Genomic DNA, 21,502 nt, shown 5'->3' on the forward strand with positions numbered 1-21,502 from the left:
ATAACATTTTTACATCTATTATAACTAAATCTTATCACATGATGTGCATAGTCTGTTACAATTCTTACCAGTTCCAGTGTACAAACACCACCATAACTGTGTGCAACAATAGCAATATGTTTAACTGAACACCTCTGGACGAATTCTCTCCACAATGACTCCATGTGTTCCTCTGGAGTAGCGTTACCCTAAATTTTGGAAAAAAAGAAAAGGATCATAATGAGTGGGGTTGTCATGGGGCTTTTACAAGATACCTTGATTACTTCACGATGCATATCTTATGGTGAAAAAGGAAAGTACTTTAATATCTACAATAGGCCCAAATGAGCCTATTAGTCACTTATCTGAGGCTGACCATGACCTTTAAACCTGTTTCAGACCAAGTTTGATGAAGATCAATCAAATAATTCATTTAAGTTATTTAACATTTCTTTTGTATATTTTTTACTTTGGCAGCTCCTAAAAGTGGTGGAATCATTTGAACAAGTTATAGAGGCTAAATTTTGTAATGATCTGTCATGCAGTTCATGAGAAGAAGTCCTTCATAGATTTTTCTATTTTTAGCTCTGGCAGCCCCTAAAAGGAGCCAAGCTGTACCACATATACAAATATGAGGGAGGGTCTTACAGGGATTCTACAAACCAAGTCAGATGAAGATCCATGAAATAGTTTGTGTAAAGTTGTTATACTATTTTTAGCTCTGATAGCCTCTTAAAGGAGCCAAACAGAAAATTCTGAAAAAAATCTTGAGAAAAAACTTTAGAAGGATGCTACAGACCGCCATTGGTCAAGATCCATCATCTGGCTCATGAGAAGAAGTTAATTAAATGTCTTTTCTGTTTTCAGCTCTGGTGAGCCATAAAAGAGGCCACTCTAAACAATTAGAACAAATTTTAGAGAGGACCATACAAGGATGCTTACATACGAAGTTAAATGAACAAGAGCTGTCGCAGGGGACAGCACGCTTGGCTATATCGATGCTGGATAGTGAAACTGGGCACATCTGAGAAAGCTGGAGCTGTCACTGGAGTGTTTAATTACTCCAATGTGAATGGAGATATTGGATAAAGCTTAAGCCTGAGTCAAATGTGTTTAGTTATAAAAGAGATAGAGAAGTGTATCAAACCATTAAATAAGTATAAAAGGGACATAATTCATGGAAAATTTCTGCAAAAGTAATGCACCATGACATTGTGTCATATCATGTGGCTAATAATGTGGAGCAACTATTTGAAGTTTGAATCAAATAAGTAAGATTATAAGAGCAGAAGCTCAACTTGAACCTGAAACTTTATGTAAAAACTAAAAAGGGGGCATAATTCATGAAAATATTGGCACCAGAGTTATGACCCTTGTGTCATATGATGTGGGTGATGATGTTTAACAATTGTAATAAGTTTGAATACAAGAGCTGTTGGAGGACAGCAATGCTCGACTATTCAACAGCCTTGTCAATTGAATGAATGTAGGTCAAACAAGAGGACCATGATGGTCCTGAATTGCTCACCTGTCCCCACATGACCCAGTTTTGAACTGAGTATGACGTCGTTTTTTCTATTATTTGACATAGTGACCTAGTTTTTGAGCTCATGTGACCCAGTTTTGAACTTGACCTAGATATCATCGAGATAAAAATTCTGACCAATTTTCATGAAGATCCATTGAAAAATATGGCCTCTAGAGAGGTCACAAGGTTTTTCCATTATTTGACCTAATGACCTAGTTTTTTAAGGCACGTGACCCAGTTTCGAACTTGACCTAGACATAATCAAGGTGAACATTCTCACCAATTTTCATGAAGATCTCATGAAAAGTATGGCCTCTAGAGAGGTCACAAGGTTTTTCTATTATCTGACCTAATGACCTAGTTTTTGAAGGCACGTGACCCAGTTTCAAACTTGACCTAGATATCATCAAGGTGAACATTCTCACCAATTTTCATGAAGATCTCATGAAAAGTATGGCCTCTAGAGAGGTCACAAGGTTTTTCTATTTTTAGACCTACTGACCTAGTTTTTGACCACATGTGACCCACTTTCGAACTTGACCTAGGTATCATCACGGTAAACATTCTGACCAATTTTCATGAAGATCCATTGAAAAATATGGCATAATATGGGGCTGGGTCAATTTGACGCTGGGGCATCAAGATTTGAACAAATTTTGCAGAGGTCCACTAGACAATGCTACATGTCAAATATCTAAGCTCTAGGCCTTCTGGTTTATTTTTAGAAAATTTTGAAGATTTTTCCATGTACAATCAAGTAACCCCATGGGGTCAATTTGACCCCAGGGGTCATGATTTGAACAAATTTTGTAGAAGTCTACTAGGCAATGCTATATGTCAAATATCTAAGAGCTAGGCCTTCTGGTTTATTTTTAGAAAATTTTTGAAGATTTTCCTATGTAAAATCAAGTGACCCCTGGGGCTGGGTCAATTTTGACCCCGGGGGTTATGATTTGAATAAATTTTGTAGAGGCCCAGTGACTAGGCAACGCTACATGTCAAATATCTAAGCTCTAGGCCTTCTGGGATTTTTTAAAAAAAAAATTTGAAGATTTTCCTATAGAAATCTATGTAAAATCAAGTGACACCTGGGGCGGGGTCAATTTTGACCCCGGGGTCATGCTTTGAACAACTTTAGTGGAGGTCCACTAGGCAATGCTACATGTCAAGTATCTAAGTTCTAGGTCTTCTGGTTTTTGAGAAGAAGATTTTTTAAGATTTTCCTATGTAAAATCATATGACCATTCGGGCGGGGTCAAAATGGGTCATGATTTGAAACAAGAGGACCATGATGGTCCTGAATCGCTCACCTGTTCCCACATGACCCAGTTTTGAGTATGACGTCGTTTTTTCTATTATTTGATATAGTGACCTAGTTTTTGAGCTCACGTGACCCAGTTTTGAATCTGATCTAGATATCATCAAGATAAAAATTCTGACCAATTTTCATGAAGATCCACTGAAAAATATGGCCTCTAGAGAGGTCACAAGATTTTTCTATTATTTGACCTACTGACCTAGTTTTCAAAGGTACCTGACCCTGTTTTGAACTTGACCTAGATATCATCAAGGTGAACATTCTCACTAATTTTCATGAAGATCTCATGAAATATATGGCCTCGATAGAGGTCACAAGGTTTTTCTATTTTTATACCTACTGGCCTAGTTTTTGACCACATTTGACCCAGTTTCGAAACTGACCTAGATACCATCAAGGTGAACATTCAGACCAATTTTCATGAAGATCTATTGAAAAATATGGCCTCTAGAGAGGTCAAAAGAATTTTCTAATTTTAGACCTACTGACCTAGTTTTTGACCGCAGCTGACCCAGTTTCAAACTTGACCTATATATCATCAAGATGAACAGTCAGACCAACTTTCATACATATCCCATAAAAAAATATGGCCTCTAGAGAGGTCACAAGGGTTTTTCATTATTTGACCTACTGACCTACTTTTAGAGGGCAAGTGAACCAGTTTCGAATTTGACCTAGATATCATCAGGATGAACATTCTGACCAATTTTTATGAAGATCCATTCAAAAGTATGGCCTCTAAAGAGGTCACAAGGTTTTTCTATTTTTAGACCTACTGACCTAGTTTTTGACCGCACGTGACCCAGTTTCAAACTTGCCCTAGATATCATCAAGGTGAACATTCAGACCAACTTTCATACAGATCCCATGAAAAATATGGCCTTTAGGGAGGTCACAAGGTTTTTCTATTATTTGACCTACTGACCTAGTTTTTGACGGCACGTGACCCAGTTTCGAACTTGACCTAGATATCATCAAGGTGAACATTCTGACCAATTTTCATAAAGACCCCATGAAAAATGCGACCTCTAAAGTGGTCACAAGGTTTTTCTATTATTTGACCTACTGACCTAGATTTGACAGCACGTAACCCAGTTTCGAAATTGACCTAGATATTATCAAGGTGAACATTCTGACCAATTTTCATGAAGATCTTGTGAAATATATGGCCTCTAGAGAGGTCACAAGGTTTTTCTATTTTTAGACCTACTGACCTAGTTTTTGACCGCACATGACCCAGTTTCGAACTTGACCTAGATATCATCAAAGTGAACATTCTGACCAATTTTCATAAAGACCCCATGAAAAATGTGACCTATAGAGTGGTCACAAGGTTTTTCTATTATTTGACCTACTGACCTAGTTTTTGGTGGCACGTAACCCAGTTTCAAACTTGACCTAGATATCATCAAGGTGAACATTCTGACCAATTTTCATGAAGATCTTGTGAAATATATGGCCTCTAGAGAGGTCACAAGGTTTTTCTATTTTTAGACCTACTGACCTAGTTTTTGACCGCACGTGACCCAGTTTCGAACTTGACCTAGATATCATCAAGGTGAACATTCTGACCAATTTTCATAAAGATTCGATGAAAAATGTGACCTCTAGAGTGGTCACAAGCAAAAGTTTACGCACGGACGGGACGGACGGACGACGGACGACGGACGCTGCGCGATCACAAAAGCTCACCTTGTCACTTCGTGACAGGTGAGCTAAAAATTTGGTAGAGGTCCACTAGGCAATGCTTCACACCAAATATCTAAGCTCTAGGACTTCTGGTTTTTGAGAAGTAGATTTTTAAAGTTTTTCCTTTCGGTTGCAATGGCTACCAGAGTTCCGCATGGAATTCAATTCTTTGAACAAATTTTGTAGAGCTTCACCCAAGGAACATTCCTGTGAAGCTTGGATGAAATTGGCCTAGCGGTTTATGAGGAGATGTCATTTAAAGTAAAATTTTACGGACGGACAACAGACGATGGACACCGGATGGTGAGTGATCACAATAGCTCACCCTGACCCTTTGGCTCATGTGAGCTAAAAATGCAAAGTAGAGTTATGGAACCTGTGCATTGCAAGTGTGTGAAGTTTCTAACCATTTCTATTAGTGGGTATTTATTATTATTATTATTATTTATTATTATTATTATTATTATTATACCATTATTATTATTATTATTATACCAGATACATATAGCACCCTTTTCAAGATAGACACGTTCAAAAGCGCTTTACATATAGCAAACGCAGCCACACAGGGCACAACATTGATCCTCTACTAATACAGACACAGAATGATCTGACCAGAAGGACAGAGTGAGATAAGCCCCAAGTACAGATAGAGAGAAATCCTTTTTAGATACAGGCCTGTCCGGCTAACTTAGCCTAGGTCTTTGCGAATAGACAGTCTGGTTCTTTAACATGCCCAGTGTATAGCACCTATACACGCTAAGCCGTCTTTCATGGGAAGAACCAGTACAGGCCTTAGATACAAGCTTACATACAAAATCTTAACCAACTAGAGCTATCACTAAAAGTGATGAATGATGACACAGTACATTGCAATTTGATGCACACAAGATTGCATAATTATGTGGACTGTATGTATATAGACTGTATGTATACAGTATAGTAACAAAAAACAAAGTCCCATAACTATGCAGAATATTTATCTAAAAGAACGTAACATGCACCATGCACAACTAGGGTTGGTACTGATCACTTGTGTGAAGTTTCATTAAATTGTGTGCAAGGGTTCGGAAGATTAGGCGTGCACAAGATTGCATATGCAGACTGTATGTACATAGTATGTTAACAAAAAACAAAGTCCCATAACTCTGCAATTTTTGTTGTTGAAAGAACCTAACATGCCCCATGCACAACTACTGTTGTTACTGATCACCTGTGTAAAGTTTCATTAAATTGTGTCAAGGGGATGAGGAGAGATGGTGCGCACAAGATTGTGTCTATGTATATAGGATAGTAACAAAAAACAAAGTCCCATAACTCTGCAATTTTTTATTCTGAAAGAACCTAACATGCCCCATGCACAACTACTGTTGTTACTGATCACTTGTGTGAAGTTTCATTAAAATGTGTCAAGGGGATGAGGAGAGATGGTGCGCACAAGATTGTGTCTACGGACAGACGGACTGACAGACAGACAACCTGAAACCAGTATACCCCCCCTTACAACTTTGTTGTCGGGGGGGGGGGGGGGTACAAAAATTTCTAAGTTGAAAAAGGGGCATAATTTTGTAAACAAGAGGGCCAAGATGGCCCTAGTTCGCTCACCTGTGTAACACACCATAACAGTGTAAACATGTTTTACTTAGTGCTTTCATGGAGACAAATATTCTGACCAATTTTTATTAAGACTGGACCAAAAAACGTGGCCTCTCGAGTGTAATGAAGCATCTTCTTTGATTTGACCAAGTTACCTAGTTTTTTACCCCACATGACCCAGATGCGAACTTGACCAAAATTTCATGAAAACAAACATTCTGACAAAGTTTTGGGAAGATTGGAGCAAAAAAGTGGCCTCTAGAGTATATACAAGCTTTTTTTATGATTTGACCTAGTGACCTAGTTTTTGACCCCGCGTGACCCAGATTTGAAATCATCCAAGACTTCATGATAACAAACATTCTGACCAAATTTTATGAAGACAAATTTAACAAGAGGACCATGATGGTCCTGAATCGCTCACCTATACCCACATGACCCAGTGTTGAACTGAGTATGACGTCTTAATTTCTATTATTTGACATAGTGACCTAGTTTTTGAGCATATGTGACCTAGATATCATCAAGATAAAAAATTCTGACCAATTTTCATGAAGATCCATTGAAAAATATGACCTCTCGAGAGGTCACAAGGTTTTTCTATTATTTGACCTAATGACCTAGTTTTTGAAGGCACGTGACCCACTTTTAAACTTGACCTAGATATCATCAAGGTGAACAATTTCACCAATTTTCATGAAGATCTCGTGAAAAATATGGCCTCTAGAGAGGTCACAAGGTTTTTCTATTTTTCGACCTACTGACCTAGTTTTTGACCGCACATGACCCAGTTACGAACCTGATCTAGATATCATCTTGCTGAACATTCTCATTAATTGTCATGAAGATCTCATGACAAATATGGCCTCTAGAGAGGTCACAAGGTTTTTCTATTTTTATACCTACTGGCCTAGTTTTTGACCGCACGTGACCCAGTTTCGAAATTGACCTAGATATCATCAAGGTGAACATTCAGATTTAATTTTCATGAAGATTCATTGAAAAATATGGCTCTTATAGAGGTCAAAAGATTTTTCTAATTTTAGACCTACTGACCTTTTTTTTGACCGCAGTTTTACCCAGTTTCAAACTTGACCTAGATATCATCAAGATGAACATTCAGACCAACTTTCATACAGATCCCATGAAAAGTATGGCCTCCCAGAGAGGTCACAAGGTTTTTTTTATTATTTGACCTACTGACCTAGTTTTTTAAGGCACGTGACCCAGTTTTCAAACTTGACCTAGATATCATCAAGGTGAACATTCTGACCAATTTTTATGGAGATCCATTCACAAGTATGGCCTCTAGAGAGGTCACAAGGTTTTTCTATTTTTAGACCTACTGACCTAGTTTTTGATTGCACATGACCCTGTTTCGAACTTGACCTAGATATCATCAAGATGAATATTCAGACCAACTTTCATACAGATCCCATGAAAAATATGGCCTTTAGAGAGGTCACAAGGTTTTTCTATTATTTGACCTACTGACCTAGTTTTTGATGGCACGTGACCCACTTTCAAAAAAGACCTAGATATCATCAAGATGAACATTCAGACCAACTTTCATACAGATTCCATGAAAAATATGGCCTCTAGAGAGGTCACAAGGTTTTTCTATTATTTGACCTACTGACCTAGTTTTTGAGGGCACGTGACCCTATTTCGAACTTGACCTAGATATCATCATGGTAAACATTCTGACCAATTTTCATGAAGATCTCATGAAATATACGGCCTCTAGAGAGGTCACAAGGTTTTTCCATTTTTAGCTCACATGTCACAAAGTGACAATGTGAGCTTTTGTGATCACGCAGCGTCCGTCGTCCGTCGTCCGTGCGTGCGTGCGTCCGTGCGTGCGTCCGTGCGTGCGTAAACTTTTGCTTGTGACCACTCTAGAGGTCACATTTTTCATGGGATCTTTATGAAAGTTGGTCAGAATGTTATCTTGAGATATCTAGGTCAAGTTCGAAACTGGGTCAACTGCGATAAAAAAACTAGGTCAGTAGGTCAAATAATAAAAAAACCTTGTAAACCTTTCCTAGAGGCCAATTTTTCAGGGGATCGGTATGAAAGTTGGTCAGAATGTTTATCTTGATGATATCAGGTCAAGTTCGAAACTGGGGTCAACTGCGATCAAAAACAAAGGTCAGTAGGTCAAATAATAAAAAAACCTTGTGACTCTCTAGAGGCCATATTTTCATGGGATCGTATGAAAGTTGGTCAGAATGTTCACCTTGATGATATCAGGTCAATTCGAAACTGGGTCAACTGGGGACAAAAAGTAGGTCAGTAGGGTCAAATAATAAAAAAACCTTGTGACCTCTCAAAGGGGCCATATTTTTCATGGGATCTTCACGAAAGTTATTCAGAATGTTCATCTTGATGATATCTAGGTCAAGTTCTAAACTGGGTCACGTGCCATCAAAAACTAGGTCAGTAGGTCAAATAATAAAAAAACATTGTGACCTCTCTAGAGGCCATATTTTTCATGGGATCTGTATGAAAGTTGGTCAGAATGTTCATCTTGATGATATCTAGGTCAAGTTCGAAACTGGGTCAACTGCGGTCAAAAACTAGGTCAGTAGGTCTAAAAATAGAAAAACCTTGTGACCTCTCTAGAGGCCATACTTGTGAATGGATCTTCATGAAAATTGGTCAGAACATTCACCTTGATGATATCTAGGTCAGTTTCGAAACTGGGTCACGTGCCTTCAATAACTAGGTCAGTAGGTCAAATAACAAAAAAACCTTGTGACCTTTCTAGAGGCCATATTTTTCATGGATCTGTATGAAAATTGGTCAGAATTTTTATCTTGATGATATCTAGGTCAAGTTCGAAACTTGTTCAACTGCGGTCAAAAACTAGGTCAGTAGGTCTAAAATAGAAAAACCTTGTGACCTCTCTAGAGGCCATACTTTTCAACGGATCTTCATGAAAATAAGTCAGAATGTTCACCTTGATGATATCTAGGTCTTGTTCGAAACTTGGTCACGTGTTTTTAATAACTAGGTCAGTAGGTCAAATAACTAAAAAGCCTTGTGACCTCTCTAGAGGCCATATTTTTCATGGGAACTATATGAAATTGGTCTGAATGTTCATCTTGATGATATCTAGGTCAGGTTTGAAACTGGGTCAACTGCGGTCAAAAACTAGGTCAGTAGGTCTAAAAATAGAAAAAACCTTGTGACCTCTCTAGAGGCCATACTTTTGAATGGATCTTCATGAAAATTGGTCAGAATGTTCACCTTGATGATATCAAAGGTCTTGTTCGAAACTGGGTCACGTGCCTTCAATAACTAAGTCAGTAGGTCAAATAATAAAAAAATCTTGTGACCTCTCTAGAGGCCATATTTTTCAGTGGATCTTCATGAAAATTGGTTAGAATTTTTATCTTGATGATATCTAGATCAGATTCAACACTGGGTCACATGAGCTCAAAAACTAGGTCACAATATCAAATAATAGAAAAAAACGACATCATACTCGGTTTAAAACTGGGTCATGTGGGGACAGGTGAGCGATTCAGGACCATCATGGTCCTCTTGTTAGACCTACTGACCTAGTTTTTGAGGGCACGTGACCCAGTTTCGAACTAGACCTAGATATCATCAACATGAACATTCAGATCAACTTTCATACAGATCCCATGAAAAATGTGGCCTTTAGAGAGGTCAGAAGGTTTTTCTATTATTTGACCTACTGACCTAGTTTTTGAAGGCACGTGACCCAGTTTCGAACTTGACCTAGATATCATCAAGATGAACGTTCTGACCAATTTTCATGAAGATCTTGTGAAATATATGGCCTCTAGAGAGGTCACAAGGTTTTTCTATTTTTAGACCTACTGACCTAGTTTTTGAAGGCACGTGACCCAGTTTCAAACTTGACCTAGATATCATCAAGGTGAACATTCTGACCAATTTTCATGAAGATCTTGTGAAATATATGGCCTCTAGAGAGGTCACAAGGTTTTTCTATTTTTAGACCTACTGACCTAGTTTTTGAAGGCACGTGACCCAGTTTCAAACTTGACCTAGATATCATCAAGATGAACATTCTGACCAACTTTCATAAAGATCCCATGAAAAATGTGACCTCTAGAGTGGTCACAAGCAAAAAGTTTACGGACGGACGGACGCACGCACGCACGACGGACACCGCGCGATCACAAAAGCTCACCTTGTCACTTTGTGACAGGTGAGCTAAAAATGTGCCCCCTAGGGTGTAAACAAGCTTATTCTTTGATTTGACCTTGTGACCTAGTTTTTGACCCCACATGACCCAGATAAAAATTCATACAATTTCATGCAGACAAACACTCTGACCAAGTTTCATGCACATCAAATGAACAAGAGTTGATTTGACCTGACGACCTAGTTTCTGACCCCATATAACCAAGTTTCAAACTTGGCCTAGAAATCAATAGAAAATTTTGCCACTTTCAGGGGCAGCAACTCTAGAACCCATGATGGAATCTAGCCGGTTTTCGAAAGGAACCGAAATCTTATTGTGACTTAAGTTGTGTGTAAGTGTGGTTAAAATCAAATATAAAATGTCACTTCTAAGGTAAAAATAAACAAATTTTGGCTCTTTCAGGGGTAAATCAGGGGCCATAACTCTGAAACTTACGATTGAATTTGACAGTATCATCATGGAAACCAAGATTTATTGTTGTTGAAGATATTTTCCAGTTTGTATCAAATCAAACCGTAAATTAAGTCTCTATATGGCTGCAAAATCCAAAATAGCAAATTTTGGCCCTTTAAAGGGCCATAACCCTGGAACCCATGATGGGATCTGGCCAGTTTTTGAAAGGAACGGATATATTATGCCAATACAAGTTGTGTGCAAGTTTGATTAAAGTTGATTGCAAAATGTGGTCTCTATCGTGTTCACAAGCCAAAAATAGCAAATTTTGGCCCTTTAAGGGGCCATAACTCTGCAACCCATGATGGGATGTGGCCAGTTTTCGAAACGAACCGAGATATTATGCCGATACAACTTGTGTGCAAGTTTTATTAAAGCTGATCACAACATGTGGTCACTATCATGTTCACAAGCCAAAAATGGCAAATTTTGGCCATTTAAGGGGCCATAACTCTGGAACCCATGATGAGATCTGGCCAGGTTTCGAAAGGAACCGAGATATTATGCCCATACAAGCTGTGCTCAACTTTAATTAAAATCAAATACAAAATGTGGTCTCTATCGTGTTCACAAGGACGACGGACGGATGGATGAAGGGCGATCACAAAAGCTCACCCTGTCACTATGTGACAGGTGAGCTAAAAAAGCAAAATAGAGTTATGGAACCTGTGCAATGTAAGTCACTTTATCACAGTGAGTAAGTTTGTGAAGTTTAATTCCATTCCCACAAGTGGTTACTGAGATACCAGCTTACATATAAAAACTTTGCCGAATTGGGACACGGACGCAGATGCGGATGCACGGTCGAGTCCAATAGCTCTACCTTTTCTCTGAATAATAAAGCTAAAAATCCCTTCTGTAATAGTATAAATCATTTCCTTAAAATAATTTTGTTTATTTCTTGAGGAATAAAGTTTGTCTGTTGCTAAGGAATCGGGATTAATTTGCTTTTATCCCCCCCCCCCCCCCCCCCCCCCCCCCCCCGAGTTAAAATGGTTCCCGTTTTATCAATACAGAACTGTTGTGTATGTGTAGCGAGCTGAGAACATGGCTAACTGTTCGATATAAAAGCAAAAATCCCGTGCAAAATTTTCACTGTATTTCTACACATTGTTCAGTAAAGTTTAACTTACCCTCCCGCCACACCCCTATAGTTGTTACGTATTAAGGCTTTTGTTTAATATATTTTTGTAAAAAGAAAAAGAGAAACGCCTAACATATTTAGTGTTTTTTCTTGGTATAACATGCAACATGGGTTATTTTGTATCAGATTTGCTGCTTTTAGTATTATCCTTACAGGATTGTTCATATTATGACGTTTGTTGAAATTGTCAGTGAGCTGGTAGTGCAACATTATGACATCTCCGATATCCAATTACAAACACATCCAAGGAAGTTACGTTAGAACATTTGGTTACACAGAAACTAAATCGAAGGAACTTTCAGGTACTGGTCGCCATGTAACAAATCCCTTCTGTAATAACAGAGATATAGTGAAAATGCATCCCTGACTGCCACTAAAATCAGTCAAGTGGAAAAATTTGATCAAACAGTTTGAGGGCAGATCTTGTCAGGATGCTACAGACCAAGTCTGGTGTAATTCTGATCAGTAGTTTCAGAGAATATCTATGTGAGAATAATGGATGTCAACCATCCACGCTAAACCTTGCATTCAAGTGAGCTAAAACTAGACTGAATTTAAAGTCATTTCACAAGACAAAGATTGGAAATCCATGATAAAGCAGTATATTGTTAAAAAGTTCTCTAAATTTAACAAGAGGGCCATGCTGGCCCTAGGTAGCTCACCAGAGTAACAAACTATAACAGTGTAAACATGTGTGACCTAGTGACCCAGTTTTTGACATCACATGACCCAGTGTCAACACCTGAGTTTTCAAGGGATAAACATCCTGACCAAGTTTCATGAAGATTGGAGCAAAAATGTGGCCTCCTGTGTGTAAAAAAGATTTTTCTTCAATTTGGCATAGTGACATAGTTTTAAACCCAACTAACCCTTCTGAAATTTCATGGAGACAAATATTCATACCAATTTTCATTAAGATTGGACCAAAATGTGGCCAGAGTGTAAACAAGCATTTTCTTTGATTTGACCAAGTGTCCTAGTTTTTGACCCAACATGACCCAGATAAGAACCCACCAATGATTTCATGAAAACAAACATTCTGACTAAGTTTTGTGAAGATTGGAGCAAAAAAGTGGAAACAAGCTTTTCCTTTAATTTTACCAAGTGACCTAGTTTTTAACCCTACATGACCCAGATTCAAAATCATACAAGACTTCATGATACAAAATATTTTGACCAAGTTTTAGGAAGACTGAATCAAAAATGTGGCCCCTAGAGGGTAAACAAGGTTTTTTTTGGTTTGACCTGGTCACCTAGTTTATGACCCCATGCGACCGAGATAAAAACTCATCCGAGATTTTATGGAGATGAACACTCTGACCAAGTTTCATGCACATCAGATGAAAAATGCAGCCCCTATTGCATACACAACATTTTTCATTGATTTGACCGGGTGACCTAGTTTTCTGAACCCAGATGTCCCATATTCGAACTTTACCTTGATTTAATCAGGACAAAAATTCGGACTAGTTCTCATGAGTTTCAAACTTAAAATGTGGTCTAGTGTTAACATGGTTTTCCTTTGATCTGGCCAGTGACCTAGTTTTTGTCACCATATAGCCCACCTTTGAACCAGGCCTAAAGATCATCAAGATAAACATTCTGACCAAGTTTCATGAAGACAGGGTCAAAAATGTGGCCTCTAGAATGTTAACAAGCTTTTCCTTTAATCTGACCGGGCAACCTAGTTTTTGACACACACCCTAGAATTAAACTTGACCTAGAAGTCATCAAGACAAACATTCTGACCAATTTTCATGAGCTTCAAACTTAAAATGTGGTCTCTAGAGTGTTAAAAAAATTCTCCTTTGATCTGGTCTCTATCGTGTTAACAAGATTTTCCTTTGATCTGGCCTAGTGACCTAGTTTTTGACCCCTCATAACCCAGATTCAAACTTGGCCTAAAGATCATCAAGATAAACATTCTCACCAAGTTTCATGAAGATAGGGTCATAAATGTGGCCTCTTGAGTGTTAACAAGCTTTTCCTTTGGTTTGACCAGGTGACCAAGTTTTTGACCCCACATGACCCAGATTCAAACTTGGCCTAAAGATCATCAAGATATACATTCTGACCAAGTTTCATGAAGATAGGGTCATAAATGTGGCCTCTAGATTGTTAACAAGATTTTCCTTTGATCTGGCCTACTGACCTAGTTTTTGAACCACATGACCCAGTTTCAAACCTGACCTAGAGATCATCAAGACAAACATTCTGACCAAGTTTCATAAAGCTTGGATTACAACTGTGGTCTCTAGAGTGTTAACAAGGAAAATGTTGACGCACGCCAGACAACGACTGGTCACAATGTGCTCTGGTGAGCTAAAAAGCTATCACTTTTTTTTTAACCAAGGGACCTTCTTAAAGATTAAAGAAGACCTATTGAAAAAAGTCTGATTCAAAATTACAAAAGAAATAAACCTCAGATGTATTTTAATGATAAAATTAATAAACTAGATATTCAACAATACCATTGTTAGAGCCTATTTAAAAGCCTACACAACAGCTGTTTGTACTCATAATTGCTTGTTGTAGTTAACTAGGAATTTAACTGTCAGTCCCCTTGAATCAACTGACCATAGAGAAGTATGCTACGAAGTTTGATGGCAATATGCTCAAACATCTCAAAAATATTAATAAAACATTTTTCCTAACAGTCACTGTGACCTTGACCTTTCAACTACTGACCTCAAAAACAATACAGGTCATCTATTGATCCTATGAAGCTTCAATGTTATAGGCCAAAGCAATCCCCATAAAAAGGGAGGGTGCCAAATTAGTAAAACATTAATACTTAAATCAAAATGATATAAGAGAATAGGCAAAATTTGTACATGGACCTATATTTTGACTGACCTTTATTGGGACTGGTTTCTTCTTTTTATTGTTTGGAAGTTCACCAGTGTTTATGTTTGTATTAGCAACGATAACAGCGTATCCATTTTCTCGTGCCCACTTTATGTAGGGTAGCTGGGTACCACTGTCCAAACAGTCATTTATTATCAGCCTGCAAAATGAATTTACAGAAATGTTAACACTTTATGAAATTTTATTCTCTTAAATACCGGTACAGTAGATTTCGTTCATTCAAACTCAGATCAATCTAACAGCACCCTTCATTCAAACTCGCAGTCAGGTCCCAGCAAAATCTTTTTAAAATGTATATTGTCAATGGCTCAAACTATGGTAACTTGAACAAATGTTGCCAGTCACTTTGGATTTGAGGGAACAAAGTTTAACTGTATGCAAATGTTTCTAACTTTTCAAATATCTTTAGAAAGTAAACAAACCTGTACATTTTTGAAAACACCTACCGTATTTTCCCGAATAAACGCCCCCGGGGCGTTACATTTTCCGAAGAGGTAAAATTGAGGTAAAAAAAAATAAAAAATGAAATTTTTTACAAAACTTAAAAACATTGTTCAAACCAACTGTAAAGTGTTTCTGTGTTGTTTAATTCCCCCAAAACGTAATTATTTGGCATCCAATTTAATGCAGTGTGTCTTAAAATTATGCATTTAAATACGGTACCTCATGTATTCTGTGACACGCTCGCGACATTACACATTACGTCATCATACCCAAACAGCTGTGTACTCCGATAATATTTTCCTTAGTACATGCGGGTAGCAATACACAATGTCAGTGGTTTGACACGCTGCTTATGTGTCAGCTTTTAAATTAAAAGTTATTAAAACTGCCAGGAAAAGGTTAACACTTTGCCGCAGATTTGTTTAAAGTCAACAGGAAGCTTGTGTGCGGGTGGTGCAAAAACAAATCAAAAATGGATTTACCGTCTAATTTTCTATTTGATGATTGGATAAATACCGTACTTAGTATAAACGTTTTGGATTTACGGTACATGGACTGTTTAAAAGTGTGTTTAATTCTTAATACATTGGTTACTTACTGTAAATTACTTATTATGTGGACTTACAAAAATGAGGTCGGTGATTTTTTTTTTCGTTCTTGTTGACTTTTTTCCCCTCCAAAACGGGTGGGGGGGGGGGGGGCGTTAATTAGAGGGGGGGGCCTTAATTCGGGAAAATACGGTAGGTAATAACAAACAAATTCGATGAATTAGTATCCCCCGCCGAAAGGGTTTGTGGTGAGGAATGGCAAAAAAATATATCCGGCAAAAAGTTAAGGATGTTAATAAGAAGCAAATAATTTCATTAGTCAAAATCAATTTAACAGAAAACAAATGTTTAATTGAAGAGTACATAATAAATGTATGATACTTTGATTCTGACTAAAGAATTTATTTTGAATGGGATATGCTTACTGTAATAAGCTTAGCTTTTAAAATTAAATGCAGTTAATTAAAATATGAGCTTGAAGTTTAACTGGAACGAAATATTGTCTTTGAGTGGTTTGGCAGCAGGTGTTGCTGTTTAACATGTACATTTGAACTTGACATAAAAGAACAGAATGATGTCCTTTAGAGAACACAGGTAAGATCAGTCTTGAACATGACTGAGGGCAAGGTTTGTGCAGTCACAACTTAACATGTTGAAGGTTTGAACATATAAAAAAAAGAAAAAAAAAAGAATGGAAATATATATATGTATATATATTTATTTTTTTAGGGGATGGGGGTGCGGGGGAACGGGGCAACGGGAGAGGAAACAAAATTTCACATGTTGATTATAAATATTGATGGAAAATTAAAAATGAAAAAAAAAGGGTAAACAGATGAAGTTTAGTGGGGGGCAGGCAGAGGATGCATGATCAGTGGTGGGCATGACTGGGTGGAGGAGTGAGGTGGGGGAATGGTACAACTTGTATGTTGATAAATAATCATGGAAGGTTTGAAAAAAATCTAAAATAAGAAATGAAATTTTTTTTTTTTTTTTTTTTTGTTTGGGGGGGGGGGGGGGGGGGGGTTGGGGGGGGGGGGGGTAGTGATCAAGGCAAGTGGGCGACCAGGTGTGGGTGCGCAACTTCACATTTTTATAATAAATGTTCATAGAAAAGAATGAAAGAAATTAAATGAAATTCTGCCAAATGGTAAGTTTGTTATGTACAAATATGTGGATTTTTAGACAATTAAAGGGCAATTACTCTGAAGTTACAAAAGAAATCCATACAAAATTGTGTGTGCACAACCACATTATAGTGCTCTAAATTCTGTTAAAGTTTCATAGTTCAACGTCAAATATATCAAAAGTTATGATGCAGAAATTGCCATATCTACAGTTCCCTATATAGATAACACTAGAAACTTCTAAGGGCCATAACTCTGGTGTTACTTGGGCAATCTGTCTGAAACTTGCTGGGCCCCATAACCTCATAGTGGTGAACATGTATATGAGATTGTTTGAAATGAATTTTTTTTTTTTTTTTTTTTTTTTTTTTTGGGGGGGGGGGGGGGGGGGGGGGGTTGGGAGAGGGGGGGGGGTGTGATCAAGGCAAGTGGGCGACCAGGTGTGGGTACACAACTTCACATGTTTACAATAAATGTTCATGGAAAAGAATGAAAGAAATTTAATGAAATTCTACCAAATGGTAAGTTTGTTATGTACAAATATGTGGATTTTTATACAATTAAAGGGCAATAACTCTTAATTTACAAATAAATCCGAACGAAATTGTGTGTACACAACCACATTATGGTGATCTAAATTCTGTTTAAGTTTCATAGTTCTAGGTCAAATATATCAAAAGTTATGATGCAGAAATTGCCATATTTATAGTACCCTATATAGTTAACACTAGAAACTTCTAAGGGCCATAACTCTGGTGTTACTTGGGCAATCTGACTGAAACTTGACAGGCCGCAAGAACTCATAGTGGTGAACATGTATATGAAGTTTTAAATAAATATTCCCAACCATTTCCTAGATATGGCTCCGGACGGATGGACGGACGGAAAGACGGACGAAAGGACGGACAACGCCAAAACTATATCCCTCCGACTTTCGTCGGGGGATAATTAAAAGTATTCTTTATGATTACAAAAAGGCATAACTCGCTAAAGTAAAAAAAAAATAATGTCGTATCCATTTTTTGACCAAGGTTTACAGTTACAGGTGTCCCCTATAACAAAATGTTTTACTAAATTCTATACATTGTCATGCGTAAACGCACTCCAAACAGTCATATTCATGACTATGTCCAGCTCGCCACAAGAAGGCTCTACACAATTTCAAATAGAACTAAACAAAATAATCCTTCCATTACACTACACTATACTGCTAAACATTCGTCTTTTGTCTTAAATTAAAATGAGTGAATGCACTGAATTTATAAAGTATTGGTAGGTGCCACTCCATGCATTTTTTCAGTTACAGACGGGCACCTCAGTTGAAAAACAAGCCTCCCATATGCCAGCTGGATGGCTTCAACACATGAACAATTCTATATTCCAAGTAAGGTTTCGATCCCACATGAGTGACGCAAAAATGATTTAAGTCTGTGACACGAGTCACTTAGGCAAAGAGGCCCTAACATATGGCTTGTCAGTATAAGAAATTGTTACCTGCGTGCCCACTGTCCTGCCCTCACTACACCATTGCCATGTACCAGAATCATCAATTTGTCTGAGTTTGTGTATAGATCACCACTAATAAACACGAAAGACTGAGGTTCACCCTCCTCTGCATTTACCTTAGAACAAATGCAACAAAAACATGGATTTTAACAGCAAGCTTATGAAGTAATCTCCTAACAGTAAGTGTGCATTTTGTCAAGTTGCAGATAGACAACAGCTTGCAATGCTATAAACAGAGATACTTAAATTGATCAATTGTGGAACTGACATAACAATACTGTTTTTTCCTATAAAATTTTACATAAACTAGAGCTGCTTTTGAGAAAAGCGCATGACTCCCACAACTGCCTAATCATCTGAATAGTAGTATAAGATCGGATGAGAAATGTTCAAGCGTAAACCCTACTCCCTATATATTCTTAATTCCAAATCAGACTTTCAGTGCTTCGCTTATCAAAAACAACCCAATCAGACTTTCAGTGCTTTGATTATCAAAAACAATATTTCAAGGGCCATAATTCCGAAGTGCCTGGGCCGATTTGGCTGTTTATCAAACTTGGCCGAGGACATATTGGCAAACACACTTTGTTCAAGTTTGGTGAAGATCGGACGATAAATGTTCAACTTAGCATGCAGACAAGATTTGTGAAAGACGGACAGACAGACAGACAGACAGGAGTAAATCAATATGTCTCCCACCACACAGTGGTGTGGGAGACATAACAAGTCACTCACCTGAAGAGGACCAAGTTTGAAGAACTTACTTTAAGAAGTTCAATAAAATACAAGTTATTTGGAGCTTTTTTTTCTCTATTTTGCTGTGACGGTCCAAAAATGCTTTATCGTTAGAACAAAGTTCAAGATAAGAGGTTATTAAATTTTTTTCTATTTTTAGCTCTGGTGTACCATAAAAGGGACCAAGCAGAACCACTCTGGGAGAGGACCTTACAATGATGTTACAGACCAAGCTTGATAAAGATCCATCAAGTGGTTCATGACAATTTTTTCTATTTTTACCTCCACAAGTCCCTAATCCGCAGCCACAATACAAGGTTCCATGAGAGAGGTTCTTTTACAGTTCCCAAGGTCAAAGGTTTTGGGATTAAATCTTTTGCCTACATGGATTCTACCTTACAGAATGGATTACCACCTTCCATAAGTAATTTACCTAAACTCCACACCACCAAGGTTGCCATCATAAACCACTTGCTATGTCAAATGTAATTTTTAATATTTTCATTATCAAAGTAATACAGTGGAACTTCCGAAAAACGGACCTTATAAAAATCAGAAACCTTTGAAAACTGCACAAAACTCATCAAAGTCCCATTTTTTCATTCTTCCAAATTCTGAAAACCAGACGATTTTTGAAGGACAGTTTGTATTTTAACACTAAAGTTGACTTCTGAAAACCGAACAGCAAAATATTAGCTGAATTAAAAGTGTCACCTGTCTTTAACATGTTGTTAATCCAAAAATGCCCATGGCAAGTTGTCAACAATGTCATGTTCTTTTGTTTATCTATTAGTGGCGCACGTTTATTTTGACATGCGTTATAATCACAATTATCATTTAATGCCTAAGTAAATTAAGAAATAATCGGTGATTACTTTAATTTGTTTCAGTTTATGAAAATGTGATGAATCAAATATCTTACATGTGAAAAACATTCGTAATATTAGAATGAAAGAAAGATCGGTGTTTTAACTGATTCAGTTACATTGGTTAAACTATGCATTATCAACATCAATTGCATATTGATGAACTCAGTAAAATGTAAGTGGAAAATGTTTGAGTAAATGCTATTTTTTTATATACAAATTAAAATGGAAATTTATTAATATACATACTTGATTATCCTAAATGTTTGTAATTAATTAATTCATTCATTCATTCACTAATTAATCAATTAATTAATTACCTTTATATAAACTTGTACAATTATAAAGGATAATAATCCCTTTCATCCTATCTGTAAGAAAACATAACTCTTGTACACCACATCCACTTTGCCTGTAAACTTCCGAATTTCTAAATTCCAGAAACTTCCAAATACCAAACTTTTAGGGTCTGTCCGGAGGTCGTTCTGTTTTCGGAAGTTACAACTGTACAGTATTATGTGAATATTCCAAGCGAAGCTTTCTCTGTTATTTTTACTAGTCATTCAGGATACATTTTGTCTCCACTTTTACTAGTTAGCTATGACATACTTTTAACTGTCTGTCTGCCCTGACCTGCCTCTGCCCGATTCTCCGTCCAATCCATCTAGCTAGCTATCTAACAAGACCTTTTTAATGCAAATTTTTTACTAAGTCAAGAGCGACAACTTAAAACATCAAGTGCACAACTTCCTGTGCTGAATAATAATCTTGTGAGGACCTTAGAAAGATGCTACAGACCAAGACTGGTGACGAACCATCAAGCAGTTCAGGAAAAGAAAGTCTTTATTAGGCTTTTCTATTTTTAGCTCTGACAGTCCCTATATTTAGTCAAACAGATCCATCCGAACAAATCTACCCTAGAGAGTACCTTAGATGGGAACTACAGACGAAGCTTGGTGACTTTCCATGAAGAGGTTTATGAGTGAAAGACATTTAATTTTTTTTTATTCTGTGCCCACATGATTTTTAAATCAGTCAAGCATAACAAATCAAACAAGCAAATTCGATGAACTGGTATCCTTCGCCAAATGGGTTTGTGTTGAGGAATGACAAAGAAATATAACCAGTAAAATCTGTAGGATGTTACATATAATTTCATTATATTTGAACTTAAAAGAACAGAAGTCCTTTAGAGAGCACAATCAAGTAAGAAATCTGGAATGTGAGTGGTGACAGGGGGTGGGGGCTTTACAACTTCACACGTTGAGTTGATAAGAAAAAAAAAAGAAAAAAAATTGGGGGGTGGGGGGCTGGGTGGAGGAGCAAGGTGGAGGGTACAACTTTTCATGTTGATAAATATTTTAGATTTAAGATAAAAAAAAAAAAAAAGAAAAAAAAAGTAAAACAAGAGGGCCATGACGGCATTGTATCGCTCACCTGAGTAGCATTGCTCAAAATGATATGATCAAGTTTTGACATAGAGCACACAGGCATACACAT

The 21,502-nt window shown here is 37.3% G+C and overlaps 1 protein-coding gene across 2 annotated transcripts in view; it reads right to left on the reverse strand.

Moving 5' to 3' along the window:
• Positions 1-21,502, reverse strand: part of LOC123566552 (cotranscriptional regulator FAM172A homolog) — an 81,123-nt gene that overhangs the window by 19,360 nt on the left and 40,261 nt on the right. For both annotated transcript variants that reach the window (XM_045360761.2, XM_045360763.2), the window contains 3 exons: positions 18,390-18,517; positions 14,765-14,915; positions 69-188 (listed from right to left, as the gene is read on the reverse strand). In XM_045360761.2, coding sequence (XP_045216696.1) covers positions 69-188; positions 14,765-14,915; positions 18,390-18,517 — 399 coding nt within the window. The remainder of the gene's footprint in view (positions 1-68; positions 189-14,764; positions 14,916-18,389; positions 18,518-21,502) is intronic.

This window comes from Mercenaria mercenaria, chromosome 8 (assembly GCF_021730395.1).
Source record: "Mercenaria mercenaria strain notata chromosome 8, MADL_Memer_1, whole genome shotgun sequence".
In the NCBI taxonomy this organism is placed as follows: domain Eukaryota; kingdom Metazoa; phylum Mollusca; class Bivalvia; order Venerida; family Veneridae; genus Mercenaria; species Mercenaria mercenaria.